At 38.9% G+C, this 16,292-nt stretch overlaps 1 protein-coding gene across 4 annotated transcripts in view; it reads right to left on the reverse strand.

The window, feature by feature from the left end:
• Positions 1–16,292, reverse strand: part of LOC126481122 (BTB/POZ domain-containing protein 10) — a 120,363-nt gene that overhangs the window by 13,305 nt on the left and 90,766 nt on the right. For all 4 annotated transcript variants that reach the window (XM_050104657.1, XM_050104656.1, XM_050104659.1 and 1 more), the window contains 2 exons: positions 14,527–14,744; positions 4,905–5,102 (listed from right to left, as the gene is read on the reverse strand). In XM_050104657.1, the coding sequence (XP_049960614.1) occupies positions 4,905–5,102; positions 14,527–14,744 (416 nt within the window). The remainder of the gene's footprint in view (positions 1–4,904; positions 5,103–14,526; positions 14,745–16,292) is intronic.

Raw genomic sequence — 16,292 nt, forward strand, 5'->3', positions numbered from 1 at the left:
GTACAGAACACATTTCTATGGGATACACTGTTTTGCTTAATGAGCGTTTCACACTACGAGTAAGATTCTGAAATGAATTATGCTTGCTATGTGAGGTTCCACTGTATTGCACTTTCCTCATCTCTAGACATGACATAGACAAAACAAAAACAAAAACAATGCAACAAATAGTATTGCAGACAATGTGAATACACTGAGAAAGTTTACGGCAAGAAACAGAGATAAGAAAAAAAAAGTCTGGAACAGATGCGAAGCACTGCAGGAAATAATGTCTCTGACAGAAACATGTTTCCAGTGGCAGTGTGGACGCAGCTTCACACTACTTTTTGCAGTTGTGGCTTCAATAGTGGGCTTATGACTATCAACTTTTGTGAGCACTTGTGAACAACCCCTATGTGAATTGTGTGCATTTAGATCATTAATTTTCTTCATAGTCTGTGATGTATGTGAGCAGCATGCCATTTCAAAGCAATGTTACACTAAAAGTATATCACAAATATCATTAAATGTCCATTAATGATGCATTAACAATATAAGGCTTCAAGAGATTTAATGATACCCAACGCACAACATTAAATTCAGATGAGAAACCTGTAGTGTCAAGGATAACGTCATGATTAGCTGACTTACACAGGTTACAGGTTCACAATTTCCTGCATGCCATTCCTCCCCCCCCCCCCCCCCCCCCCCCATCCCTACCTAGCATTATCATGTTCATTATGATTGTAATACAATATGTTCTGCAATATTCGATGTTGTTAAACATTTCTGCCTAGTTAGAGAATGAAGGATGAAATAAATATATGCCTGTTGATTTCCGAATGTGTGGTGATTCCTGAGTGTGTGGTTAGACAGAAACTTAAGAGAACGGCTTACACTCCTGCGAGTTAAACGAGCACCAATAAAATTCATAGTGTTTCTTGTCACAAATATTTCACTGTTTATTTCCGAAAATGTGGTGATTTCTGCTTGTGTGGTTAGGCAGGAGCCTAAGAGGACAGCTGAAATTGCTGCGAGTGAAACTATGAGCAATAATATTCATATTCTTCCTTGTCAAAAATATTTTTCACATTGTGCAGCCACGAACATATTCCTCTAAAGAGTTCTTGCTATAACTGATATTCTCCTGTCACTAAAACATCCATAAACATAAACTCCACACCACAGCAGCTGACAAATCGGTAGCCTTGTTCCTGGTCGCCTTCACAATGTCACCACATTATTATTGCACCCGTTACTGCAAAGAGTAATGTGAAATGTACTCAACCCACCATCACTGTGGAGTGCAAATGCTGCAAGTTGTGTTGGCTAACATATTCTCTTAACTCTGCCACCACCCACAGTGCAAAGTGTCTGTCTTTTGTGCCACTTATAACCCATTTAGTCACATCAAATGTCAATAGGAAGAAAATGGGACAAGGTCAAGCGAGACATCGAGTACGAATGTAGAATCAAGTAAACATTACTACGAAGAAATGTAAAAACAGGGAATTTTTAGCATTGATCATATGGGTTTTTCACGGGGGCTACTAATTTATGGTGTAGAACCATAAAAAACAAAATCGGAAATGTAAAATCGAAATTCCACTGTATTTTTAACCACCACCACTGGTATCATTATCTGGGATGATAGTTCACCTAAGCTATGAGCGGTGATAAAAGAGGAAATTTATTCCTATATACGAGCAGCGATGAAATTTAGCTTTTTGCTGTCACAATTATTTCTTTAAAATATGTCGCCATTTCTGACATGGTTATTATGATGGGACCTAACAGCATATTTAAATTGCTGCGAGTGAAACAGGCCTAAAAAAAATTATAATCTTGGTTGTCCCAAATATTTTGCTGTTTCTTCCAAGTATGTTGTAATTTCTGTGATTGTTTTTACAGTGGGACCCGAGAACATAGGCAGACCCCTTCCCCCGTCCCGTCCGAATACACAGCAGATTTTGCATCTAAACTAACTTGAGAATGTGACAACATTCCTTCAGCTCTTTTTAGCAAATGCTTGTCTGCCCTCTGCTCCCTCATTGGTTGTGTGAAACCAGCAGCTGACACACCGCGTTTCATTTGCATCATATCTGAAGGTGAGAACTGACAACGATGCTGCGCAAAACATGTAAGTATACAGCTATCTACACTTTTTCATCTCTTACAGAAATGTACACTAGTGCTAAGTATTTACAAAATTTTAAAGTAACTTCAAATCTGGCTACAAATGTATTCAGACAAATCGATGTTAAAATGTTATGAATGTTCATAAAAAGCTAAGGTATGCAGTGTACATTTCCACAGTTGGCAGCACGACAAAATTTCCTGCCTGCTCACCACTCCTCTCCCCACATTAGTCCTAGTTCTCTGGGATGCATGGATGGCTAAGTAGGAGCCATAGGGCAGGGATGTGGCAGGTACCAGTGCTTTTTCCCATCTCAGAAGCGCTTCTGAAACCCACTTTTCAATATGGTGTTCAGCTCCTTCAGGATTTCTACTTTTTCTCATCAATGGCGGCACAATGATTTCGTTTCATGGTTCTCTTCTGCTTTGGGAACAGAAAGAAGTCGCAGGGGCGGGGGTCATGTCTGGTGAATACAACGGCTGAATCAACATAACGGTTTTGGTTTTTTTTGGCAAAGAAAATCACAAATACTTTACCAAAAACACCCAGATACTACTTAGCCACACACACACACACACACACACACACGCACACACACACACACACACACACACACACACACACACGCACACACACACACACACACACACACACACACACACACACACACACACGCACGCGCGCGCGCGAAATCAGCAGACAGTAAGCAACAAATGGCACATAATGACTTACAACAACAAAGTCACAGACATGGTAGGTCATATACTAAAGAAACAAGGACTCAACAAAGCATACAGTACCAACAACACAATACAGATCAGACTTGGAAGAAATACCACCAACACTGACAAACACAGCCATCTGGTATATACCAACTTACTTGCAACTGCTGTCAATCTGCATTTGAGGCTCAAACATGCAAGAATTTCAGAACCAGGTATACAGAACATTTCAGCACTGAAAAGCAATAGCTCACATTCAACATTTGCAGATCACCTGATGGAACAGGATCACCACCCAACAAACATTGAAACGGTCTTGCAGACTCTTTAAACTAGTAGCAGCCTATACCAAAAATTAACTACAGAAGAAAACTATCACATCCCCCTCCCCCCCCCCCCCTCCCAGCCCTACACACACACACACACACACACACACACACACACACACACACACACAAAAATGCTACCCAATCGCTTTATGTAATGTATGTAAACTAATGCATACATCCTCCACTCTTTTGCCAATTAAGCTATAACTAGAACTTTAGACATAATGTAATAAATAACATACAGTGCATCAAGTCACTAACACATATCTTAACTGTGAACTGTAAATATTTTGTACCAAAAGTTTCTCTAAATGTTAATATGTAACAACAATTTTACAATAGTACAAAAAGTGCTGAAACATGTCTGGGTAAAACAAAACTGAAAAGATGTCATGCATAAGGCAGAATTCCTCATCCTAACTTCACCTGGTATTTGTCAACGAAACAAGCCACACTCCCTTCATGTTGATCTTCACCTGAAGGATGGCTACATCAATACCTCTGGACCAAATCAAACCTACCAACTGCCAACAATACGTCCATTTCAACAGTTGTCACACATGCGAAAATTCCTTCCTTACAGTCTTGCCAACAACATCTGTAGTGACGAACAGTCCCTCTCCAAATATACCAAGGGACTCACTGAGGCCATAACACATGGAAATTACCTTCCAAACTTTGTCCAGAAACAAATCTCCCATGTCTTACCTACTCATGTGATCTACAAACTAAGCTGCAACCAGTGCTACTTCCTATGTGGGCATGACAGCTAACAAGCTAGCTGTCTGCATGAATGGGCACCAATAGACTGTGGCCAAGAACAGCTGGATCACTCAATTGCTGGACATGCTGCCCAACGCAATGTGCTTCATTTCAATGACTGCTTCACAGCCCGCACCATCTGGGTCCTTCCTACAAGTACAAGATTTTCTCAGTTGCATAGGTGGGAATTCTACCTAAAACATATTCTTTGTTCCTGTAAGCCCCCTGGCCTCGACATTAGCTATTCCCCCATCCTCCCCCCACCTGTCCCCACTCCAGCACTAAACATTCCTCCAATGTACTGCACATTGACAGTCCCCACCTCCGAAGCAGAAATTCTACCAAAATGATGCCTTTTGATCGCATTAACACTCAGGTTATGATTCCCTCCCATAGCAAACAAATGCCAAGTGCAATGTGTTTGAATTCACGACTGCAAAGAATGAGCAATGTTTATTCTTACATATTAAGACCATTCTGAACAGCAGGGGCAGGGGCAGGGCCATTGTTGACACTCTTTCAGCAACTCCTTGTCTAACTTTGGCCTTGCCACATGTGACAAAGAATGGGTAAAAATCATCTTCAAAGAATAACTAGTAACACTACAATCCTAGCCTTCTTGTATGACTGGCATGTCAGCCAGTGAATACTGCATGGATCTGGTTAGTTGGCAACCTGTTTGTCACAGTCCTTCAGCTGCCACTGTTGATGTTTTGTGGACTCTCACGAAAATTTCAAAGGATATTCAACAAGGAAATATTTATGTTTTCTCCAATTTGATGCCAAGATGTTTAAGACACTTCAACTGCTACATACAGCACACTGACTTTTCAACTTCATATATTATATATAATCCTTCAATCCTCCTCATATGTGTATGGAAGTTACCTAGTCTGTGGTATAAAATTAGTTTCAATCATGTATAAACTTTTCAACATTTCCAAAAACATTAGTATTTTAATATTACATACGTACTTTGAGAATATTCCTCTCCCATCTGTGGAGGATACTCTTCATCCCAGTCAACAACGTCATCATCCAGCAACACCACAACATGGCATTCACGGTCACCTCGTTGAGCCGAGTTGACCATGAGTGGTAGTATTAGTTCTTCTAAGAAGACTTCAAACTGACATCGTGCACCCTCATTTGACAGCTCATGAAGCAATCCTCCTAATGAAAACAAATGAACAATAAATATACTATCAGTGACAGATTGACATCAATTATTTTTCCTTTGTAAAACATTAGCAGAGAGTATCGTAACTGAATATTTACTTGATTAACAATAAAAAAATAAATGCAACTCTCTTAATTGAGTGAAATTAACTTGTTTTTCACTAGCCATTACATATATGTAATAACTCTGGCAATACAACCCCAGGAAGGAAATCCATAAGATGCACAAATTGATAAATTTTGGAGTAACTTAATGAAAACATAAGAAAAATATTTGGTAACTGTGACTAGGAGTTGTTGCAGTAAAGTGAAGAATTAATAACTGAAGTATGGGATGAAATGTAGATAGGTGAAACACTTTTTTTGAACATCTGAATGTAGACTGGGATGACAACAATACAAAAGAATAAAACAAATTCAGCACCCATTATTATAACTGCAAATTCTCTCACTGAAGCTATCCTAATAATCATGGAGGTCAGTGGTAATCTTCAGACATAATCTGCCACAGGAAACTTCTTTAGCTACAGGAAAAGTATGCCTCATTCAGTATCCTTAGCCTACAACATGAGCTGATCCACATTACGCTAGGTACACTTACTAGTATTTGTATGCATATCAAAGATTTGGAGACCACAGTAATAGACCATCCGGCCACTGCTGTAGCAGAAAGGTATACTTCATGATGGTGCCTGGTCTTTTTTACCATGGAATTTGCCAGTAATAGATACAATAACATGAAAGATGATGCTTATTACTAATGATACATATACTGAAGTCTAACAGTCTGTTTCAGATCGTGAACAATTTAGAACTTTTAGTAAGATACCAGGAGCAAAGAGTAAGCGTAAATGTAGAACAATCATCAGCAACTAGAAACACTGAGACGCACGATCACAAAGAACTGTTGAAGAAATGGGACAAGTGTTACATTAAGTACACTTTAACTGATCTGGTGTGAAGAGACCTGCAGAAGACATAAACCAAGTTGTAGACTGAAATAATGTGTGAAAGCAGTTGCAAAAACCAACACACCATTGCCCTATATGCACACTCTCATTGAAACTAACAAAACAGATCAGTTCCAACAGGACTTGGTCCAATACTAGCAATTAGAAAGCCAAAGAAACCCACCACAAGCATGAAGAAAGCAAGGTCACACAGCATCTGAAAGAGCTCAGAATCCAAATGAAGAATGCAGTCAAAATCCCAATGAAAGGATTCTGCATAAAGCAGCAGCATTGAAGAAATATGAAGCTATGTGGCATATCATTTTGTTTCTTTATCTATTCTTTCTCAAAATTTAAGGGAAAATAAATGATGAATTAGAAGTCTTGCGAAATGATAACTTCAGGGATTTTTCAGTATTTTGCATAAATGAGCATGGGTTACAAAAAGGGTTTGGAGGTACATCAAGTATTTCAGGTTCTGAAATAATTAACAATTTTAGTACAGAAAAATATGAATGTGACGGAATGTACATACGCATAGGGTATGTGTAAAAGTAAGAGAGAGAAAGAATATTAATTATGTGACATGTACTGAACAGGACTTCGAATATTGTGAGTATCAATTAACTGAAAGTGAAGTAGTTATGTTGTTTAAAAGCTCTCATGTTTATTGTGTGTGTGTTCACTCACCATTAGGGATTTCATCTTATGTACTTAAATGTTTATAGATAACTATACTCACCATAATTTATTATTTCAGAGAAATTTATTTATATCTTATGTGTTTAGAATAAATTTTGAAGATTTAACACAAAAAATGTAAATTTATCAAGTTTTGTTAAGTATTTTTCAGTTAATGTCTTCCAAGGAGAAGATTTTTTTAATTTCATAGATAGTGATTCACCAGACTTGAGAATCTTAGCACTAGTGGTTGTTGTTGTGGTCTTCAGTCCTGAGACTGGTTTGCTGCAGCTCTCCATGCCACTAGTGGTTATTCTTCGTAAAAAAGCAGACCTACAGCATTGTCATACCTCTATAAGAAGACAACGAAGCTAACTTCTAAACAATCAACTAAGTAATAAGTAAATTTCAGCAAAGAGAGTACATCCTTCAATGCAACACCATCCAGAATAATGACAAACATCTGTTCCATGAAAAAGTCATAACCAATATTGAATCGGCATACTGCAAGCTTTACATGAGCTCACAGAGGAAAAGCAACAGTCCATCCAGTGTTAACTGATGAGCAGAGGTGGAACTATAATACTGAAGTTTATATAACACAAGCAGAAATGAAAGATGAATGTGCAAGCTGAAATAAAAAACGTCACATGGGATTGATTGTATATGAAACAAAGTAAGCAAATACAGGATAGTCGGACACAGTCTGAAAATCTTGGAAGGATGCTGCAGGTGCGATTATGCTGAGAAATAATTGTTAAGAAAAAATGCAATACACTGTGTGGTTTCAGAGTTAATAAGTATTGGAGTTAGTCAATCAGGCCAGTGCACATGCTAATTCAAATGGCCCATCAGAGACGGTGTCACCAAATGTGTTCTTCATTTACTATCATAAAACTGAAAAAGAGAGCATTGGACATGGGATGGTAGTAAGGATCAAATCCAAGTCAAAGGGTGAGCAGTCTCATCCAATATCATCTAGGCAACAAGAACAAATTACACTATTTGTAACTGGCAAGCTGCTTGAATTTGCATGTGCAGTGACTTGAATGGCTAACTCCAATGCTAAGTAATTCAGAAATGGGACAACACGTCAAATTTATTTCTTAACAATCATTTCTCAGCACAACCTCCCCTGTAACACCCTTACCAGCTTTTCAGGTTGTTTCTGACAACCCTGTATCGTATAAAAACATAATATCACACCTCGCAGACATTATTAATACCAGAGTTTCCACAGGAATATACCATATAGATATCCAAAAATCAATGTTGAAACCTCTTTTTAAAAAGACAAGCATGAAATAACTGCAAATCAGTGTCATTATTACATAGATTTTCAAAAATTAATCAAATTTGATGTATGAAAGACTTGGATATTTCCTGCACAGTAATAATAAAAAGAACCACTGTCCTATGGATAAAATGGCTTTTGGGAAAAACAAATCCACTGAAACCGCATTATATGAAATCACCCTCGATGCTACAGGCAATGATAAACCATTTTAGACATTTCTAAGTGCTTTGATGACATCAGCCATGATCTGCTATTTAGTAAGTTATATGGTTATGGTGTTCTGGGAATGACATATGACGTCTGACATTGCCAGACGGTAGAGGTATTTCAGAAGGAAGAAAATTTTGTTTCAACCATCAGAAAACTTTATTAGGGAAGATCCTAAGGTTCTGTATTATGCTCTTTGCTGTCCTTAGTATTTATAAATGATTAACTGCTGCAACTATCTGCAGCAGAGCGTAACGAGTACTGCTACCTTTGGTGTCATAAGGTATTGATCATGTACTCCTTAATTATAGCTCGGTTCTGGTACTTTTGGAGCTGAGTGCACCTTTTCTATGTGGGTCATTGTCTTGTTGTATGATGACAACAGTGCCTTAGTGCTGTGGTCACATGCCATCTTAGTTATGTTGGCTTGTAGAAGAAAACTATTTCAGTAATTCAGTTATTTCACAAGAAGAGACTCGGAATTAATTAAGATATTTATGGTCGATACAGTGTCGTGTTTGGGCAATTGCGCTGTAGCTACTACCAAATGCTGTCTGTAGTCCATTTCATTTTGTGTTGTGGATTGCTTGTTTTCTTATTTTAAAATGAATGAAGAGACTAACCCTGCTGCGTAAAGGGATTCAAATGTGACTCTCACTACAGCAAAAGGAATCAGTGATCCCTATTACCGTTATGTCAGTTCTACTCTTGTGGAAGCACAGAACACGGATGTAGCTTATTTGCCCCCCCCCCCCCCCCACCACCACTTCTCTCACCTTGGACAATCAAAGTTCTCATTTGTCTACAATCACACCCAACTGCCATGATATACTGTCCGCAGAATGTTCAATTTTTTTGCCTCAAAGACTCAAGCATACTTCAGAACTTTGTAATCTGGCTTTTTTTTTTTTTTTTTTTTTTTTACACTTACACACTGATTGACAGCCAGCCTCTATAGCACTGACAAATGTATGAAACATCAGAATTAATTTAAATATGATCCACAGAACTGCTAAATTAATTCTTCTTTGGCAGACGTTAAAATGATCTCGGTGCAGAGTGACAGTGACTTGTAAAAGTATTCTGAATTACAGAGGGTGCACAAAAATATAGAAACACCATATACATAACACATTACCCTGCCTAATATGGTGAAGGAAAGCTACTGGGATTCAAATCAGCCTCCAGTTGTCTCAGAATGAATAAAAATACTTCTACGGTATTCAAGGGAATATTATACCATTCTTCCTGCAAAATAGTGGCAAATTCAGGTAACAATGATGAAGTCAGATAACAATCGTGCATCCTTCTCTACAAAGTACACCAGAAAGGTTCAATAATGATGAGACCTGGTGACTGTGATGGCCAGGGGAGATAAAATTCAACCCCGTGCTCAAAAAAAGCAAGCTGTGTGAACAGCGGCCTTGTCATCTTTGAACACAACATCACAATAGGGAACAAACATGGGATGGACCTGATCAGCCAAAATAATCCTTGGCAGTAGTGCAGCCTAGCAGAATGCCCACTGTGCCCCAAATCACCACCGAATCCTTCACCATCTTCCAAACTCATGTGGAAGTTGTTAACAGTGTGAAACAAGACTTATTCAGCCAAATTACTTTATTCTGTTGCTCTACAGTCCAGGTGTTACGACTTCAGCAGCACATTTTCCTGTTACGGGTATATACATTACTGACTAGCAGTTCTGCAATTCCAGCACACACTGCAATTCCTTGCTGATGACGTTCCCTTTGTGTTGTTTGGACACTGACAGACAGGGTTTGAAGGGTATGACATCCAGTTCTGCACTGACTTCTGCAGCTGTCATCCCCTTATTTTTTTATGAAGATAGTAACTGTTCACGAAAGAACAGATAACACTGATGACCGTGCAGCTTCTCTAGAATAAATGATAGTTAATTAACACCCTCAGCTGCCGACAGGTGTTGTTGATATACCTCGATGGGGACAGCTGACAATGTGTGCCCCAACCGGGACTCGAACCCGGGATCTCCTGCTTACATGACAGATGCTCTATGCATCTGGACCACCGAGGACACAGATGAAAACGCGACTGCAGGGACTTATCCCTTGCACGCTTCCCATGAGACCCACATTTCCAACTGTCCGCAATCTACATACGTAATGTTCCTAATAGATATTTGTCCATCCACTCATTAGTTAAATGGCTACCCGGCCACTGAATTTCGTCTTTGCGAATGCGCACAGCTTGCCCGAACTCTTACGGGAATCGTCACCTTAGTGTGCACGAGTAATGAGTGGATGGGCAAATATCTATTAGGAACATTACGTATGTAGATTGTGGACAGTTGGAAATGTGGGTCTCACAGGAAGCGTGCAAGGAATAAGTCCCTGCAGTCGTGATATTCATCTGTGCCCTCGGTGGCTTAGGTGGGTAGAGCATCTGCCATGTAAGCAGGAGATCCCAGGTTCGAGCCGCAGTCGGGGCACACATTTTCAGCTGTCCCCAGCTTTCAATTAATTATCATTTACCCCTTATTTTTTGCCACAATCCTGTTCAATGACCTTGTGTCACATTCACTCAATGCATAGTTTTGTCCATGCTATAACTTAGCAGATGATATTTTTCCATTTTCCCTGTACGCAGCATACATCTTCGATACAGTGACTCTTGAAACACCAAATAATTCAACGGTTTCTGTTGTGGACTCACAACTATACAGAACCTTGTTCTGACCATAATTACCATTTGAAACACGTTGAGGACATTGCACAGGTGCTGTTTGTGATCAAATACATCAGCACAACCTGCAGGCTTGGCTAGCATTTGTATTTATGTTCAAGAATGCATTTCTTGTAATGTTTCCACATTTTTGTCCAGTCCCTGAATCTGTGTATGGGTACTAAATAAATACAATATGATGTCAATAAGAGGCAGATCACAACATTTATTACAGAATAAAGATATTAACTATACAAACATGTAACATAAGGTATGACAACCTGTATGTAGCATTTGTTTAACTGCATACATATGACCACTGTTTAAATAGTGTGTATTCGTGTATATTTGATCTATGCAAACACTCAGGTGACAACCACACAATGTACAATGTCAATTGACAAATAAATAAATAATCTCAATCAACGTATTCAACATTTTTGCAATCACAGTTTGGTGCAAGTTGCTGCATGAAAATATCTAACATTTCAGAGGCCCAGTTAATCATGCCAAGCCCATGCAATAGGTTCTTGTAACAATTATTCAAAATGATGCAGTCTGATTCATAATTTGCCCTTTTTTCAGGAACAATTCAGTTTGTTTATGACAGTGGTAGTGGATAATTTATCTTAAACCCCTGCTGCTGAAGGATGTCGACAACACATACAGGGTGTCCCATTTATCTTGACCACCCTACATGACTGTTTGTCCAGATGCAAATTACAAAATGTTTCAAGCAAATGTTCTTTAGCTCTCAGGGGGACATCAATCAGCATGATTGCCTTCGTTGTAGCTTTGTTTTTTTTTATGGATATAATAGAGGGAAACATTCAACGTGGGAAAAATATATCTAAAAACAAAGATGACACGACTTACCAAACGAAAGCGCTGGCAGGCCGATAGACACACAAACAAACACAAACATACACACAAAATTCATGCTTTCACAACCAACGGTTGCATAGTCAGGAAAGAGGGAAGGAGAGGGAAAGACGAAAGAATGTGGGTTTTAAGGGAGAGGGTAAGGAGTCATTCCAATCCCGGGAGCGGAAAGACTTACCTCAGGGGGGAAAAAAGGACAGGTATACACTCGCACACACACCCATATCCAACCGCACATACACAGACACCAGATTATTTTTGGGGTAATTCATCAAGCCAAACTGTGCAATAAGACTTATATGTGGTGTGAACTCAAAAACATCCTGCAGAAGCCTGTTTAGGGAGCTAGGGATACTAACTACTGCTTCCCAATATATTTATTCCTTGATGAAATTTGTCATTAAAATATATAACTTTTTCAAACCAACTACTCAATTCATGGAATCAACACTAGAAATAAGAAGAATATTCACAGGGATTTAAAGTCACTTACTCTTGTACAAAAAGGTGTGCATTATTCAGGAACACACATTTTGAATAACTTGCTAGCAGCCATAAAAAGCTTAACAACCAATGAAATTCAGTTTACGAGAAGAACAAAGGATTTATTGGTGGCCAACTCCTTCTACTCCATTGATGAATTTCTCAGTAGAACCAATTGATTTACATGTGTGTGTGTGTGTGTGTGTGTGTGTGTGTGTGTGTGTGTGTGTGCGCGCGCGCGCGCGCCCGCGTGTACAATCTAACTTCTGCACCATTCAGTGCAGTAATGAGCTCATTGTAAATAAGTATTGTAGTAGTTCTATTATATGTTTATTACCTTATAAGTAAATAAAAACTTTTTTTATTTTAAATTCGGTGCATTAATGTAATATTAGTAAATGAGTGTTTGTAAAATGATTCTTTCATATAGTGTTCATTTAAAAAAAAATGATGATCATTCTACTTGGGACTTGTGGAAGGTACATTAGCTTATTTGCTTCAGTTGTAAATATATGTCATGTATTACAGTTTTTCTGACATGTTCTACTCCCTGGAGGACCTCCTCACTATGGATCAATTGGAATGAAAGTAAATCTAACACACACACACACACACACACACACACACGCACGCACGCACGCACGCACGCACACCCATGGTCCATTACTGAAAGTATTTGCCTGAGCTGATGTACTCCACTATCAAGTTTTGAAATTTGATATGTTAGTTGCCACAGCAAATTACACTAGGAGATTTAGTGATTTCCTTGAAGTAGTTTCATTGACCTTTTGATAAGCAAGCCCTCTTCCTGGGCTTCCCCCAAATGAATTTAATGGTGGTGCCTGCACCAAGAGTGTTGACCAACAGATCTAAGATGTCTTATACAAGTATGTTCTGTGGGTGACAACAATTAATAACTTTCTGTCAGCTCATCAAGTCACATCATCCTTGATTCAACACCAATACCACCAACATGGATCACTACTGACCTCTTGGAAACCACTGCCCTGCAATGTCAGGTAATATTTAAGTAAGCAATTACACACTTGATATAGAATAGACTTGGCTGACTTTAAATTGAATTTCCTCCATTAATATGTAAAAGGAAAAGAGGAAGGTTAGGGCTTAACAACCAGCTAACGAGGTTATTAGAGCTAGACCATGAACAGGGAAAGATGGAAAGGATAGGGAAAGAAACTGATTGTGTCCTTTCCAAATGAAACATCCTGGCCTTTGTCTTAATTTGGTTTAAATAAAAATCTAAACTTGTATATGAAAGTAACGATATTAGGTAAAGGATAGTTGCTACATTGGCACAAAGAAGACTGCCAGAAAGTGAGCTTTCGACCAACAAGGCCTTTGTCAAAAATAAGTGCCCCCCCCCCCCCCCCCCCCCCACACACATATATATATTCTCAAGCATGCATGATGTGTGTGTGAATTTTGTTAGTGTGACGTGTGTGTGTGTGTGTGTGTGTGTGTGTGTGTGTGTGTGTGTGTGTGTGTGTGGTGGTGGAGGGGGGGTCTATTTTTGACAAAGGACTTGTTGGCCAAAAGCTTACTTTCCGACAGTCTTTTTGTTGCTTCTATCTACAAAGCAGTGTACCCACTATATGGTGAGTAATAACTATCCTTTTCATAATATTGTCAAATTCCATCCCGGATTTTCCTGTACATGAAAGGTTGGATGAGCATTTGAACCCTGCTTCCCCTTAATGTGAGTTCAGTGCGACACCTCACTTCATGTCATATGGTAAGCCGTGGTGGAAGACCTTACCTATAAAATGGGAAATCGTCATGCAGAACTTATTGTCATTCGGTAGTATGAGCTCCATACTTACATGAATGCCTTTGGAGGAGGGACACTACACGTGTTAAGAGCTACTCCAGACCACTTTTCTTATACAGGCTTTATCTTTATCGCAGTTTCAATATTGGCACAGCACTATTTTGTGCACCTACACTGCTTTGTGGATTTTGAGGCTTCCTTATGAGCACAAGTGTTATTTGCAGGTAAGTTTGTACAGGGAGACTTGCCTCAGCGAACAGAGATACGAAGCGTACAAAACAACTAATTTTTGCTTATTCTTGGACCAAAAAATATTCTGTAGTTTTAGAACAGTGGCTCAATTTACAATTACAGACATATTTACAAAAACATAACAAACAGCCAACAACTTAGTTAGCACCCATTTTTGTCACAATTAATACTTACGTAGATTCTGACACTTGACAGTTTGAGCATCAAATGGAACAAGGAGGTAATCACAAGCTTCCCTTAGTTCTTGTACGGAAACTGTGGGAGGGCAACGAATAAGCCCACCCTTATAATACTCAAGGATGGAACGAAACACAGTTGCTGAGATTCCTTCTGCCACTTCATATTCTCCTCTCTCATTTGGATGAGTAAATTCTATACCAGAGCTGAACATCCTATAAACAAGGTGAAAGTTGCCTTAGAGCCTTACATTTAAAATTACCCTATTTGTTTTGTTTAATGCAAGTAATTACCATAGTGCCCTCCTTAAGTAATCTACCACTTTCAGTTTCTCCAGTTAACCAGAAGAGCTACATCTCCTTACTTTTTGTTTTAATTCTAAAATCATAAATGTACTTAATAAAATTTCCTGACGTTAATTTATGAAATTATATTATAATAGTTTAGTAGTAAACATGCTAAGTATGGTATAATATTACCCTAGAATATGAGCTTTTTGTGGAGTTACATTTTTTAACTTCCTCCTCCCTGTTCACATTTACAAAAGTACACACACTACTATTACTGAATATGACACACCATCACCAAGAATTCAATATTCTAGGCAGTTACACTTTACTAACGGTATTAGATCTGTACTCGACTGGGGGAGGGGGGGGGGGGAGGGGGGGGGGGACGACGACCCACAAAACTTTTGCATTTATTTTCTTTATACTAAATTTGTATGACTCTGAAGTCATCTCTCGGAAACTGGGTGCAACAGATACATAGGTGCGGTTCATGTACAACACGCACTGGTCTCCACTGCCAGTCTTAGCAATTTGACATTTCCAATATATCAATTTTTATTTCCTTACTATCCTTGCTAACTAAGAGGACATAGTCAGTATTTCTTAAACACACTATGATACCATAAATGTGGCACCATATCTTGAGTTGCCTCACTTATTTCCATGTTCTTTGGATCACAGCTGTGATCACTTCCTATGATGTGGAGCAAGTCAGTTTTATAACTGTGGTACACTTCCTCAGTTAAAAATATGACAACATGCTGATTGTTTACAAACCAGTCGTACGTGACTCCATCATTCTGGGTAAGTCATAAATGATTTTTAAGGGTGGATATCACACTCCTTTTTGTGCCACACTAAGGCTTAGTGGTGGATGATTTTTATATATATATATATATATATATATATATATATATATATATATATATAGAGAGAGAGAGAGAGAGAGAGAGAGAGAGAGAGAGAGGGGGAGGGAGGGAAACATTCCACGTGGGAAAAATATATCTAAAAACCAAGATGATGTGACTTACCAAACGAAAGCGCTGGCACGACGATAGACACACAAACAAACACACAAAATTCAAGCTTTCGCAACAAACTGTTGCCTCATCAGGAAAGAGGGAAGGAGAGGAAAAGACGAAAGGATGTGGGTTTTAAGGGAGAGGGTAAGGAGTCATTCCAATCCCGGTAGCAGAAAGACTTACCTGGACGGGTATACACTCGCGCGCACACACACACACACACATATCCATCCACACATATACAGACACAAGCAGACATATTTAAAGACCATGTTCTTTAAATATGTCTGCTTGTGTCTGTATATGTGTGGATGGATATGTGTGTGTGTGTGTGTGTGTGTGTGTGTGTGTGTGTGTGTGTGTGTGTGTGTGTGCGCGCGCGAGAGAGAGAGAGTGTATACCCGTCCTTTTTTCCCCCTAAGGTAAGTCTTTCCGCTCCCGGGATTGGAAT

The sequence above is a fragment of the Schistocerca serialis genome, chromosome 5 (genome assembly GCF_023864345.2).
Source record: "Schistocerca serialis cubense isolate TAMUIC-IGC-003099 chromosome 5, iqSchSeri2.2, whole genome shotgun sequence".
NCBI classification, from domain to species: domain Eukaryota; kingdom Metazoa; phylum Arthropoda; class Insecta; order Orthoptera; family Acrididae; genus Schistocerca; species Schistocerca serialis.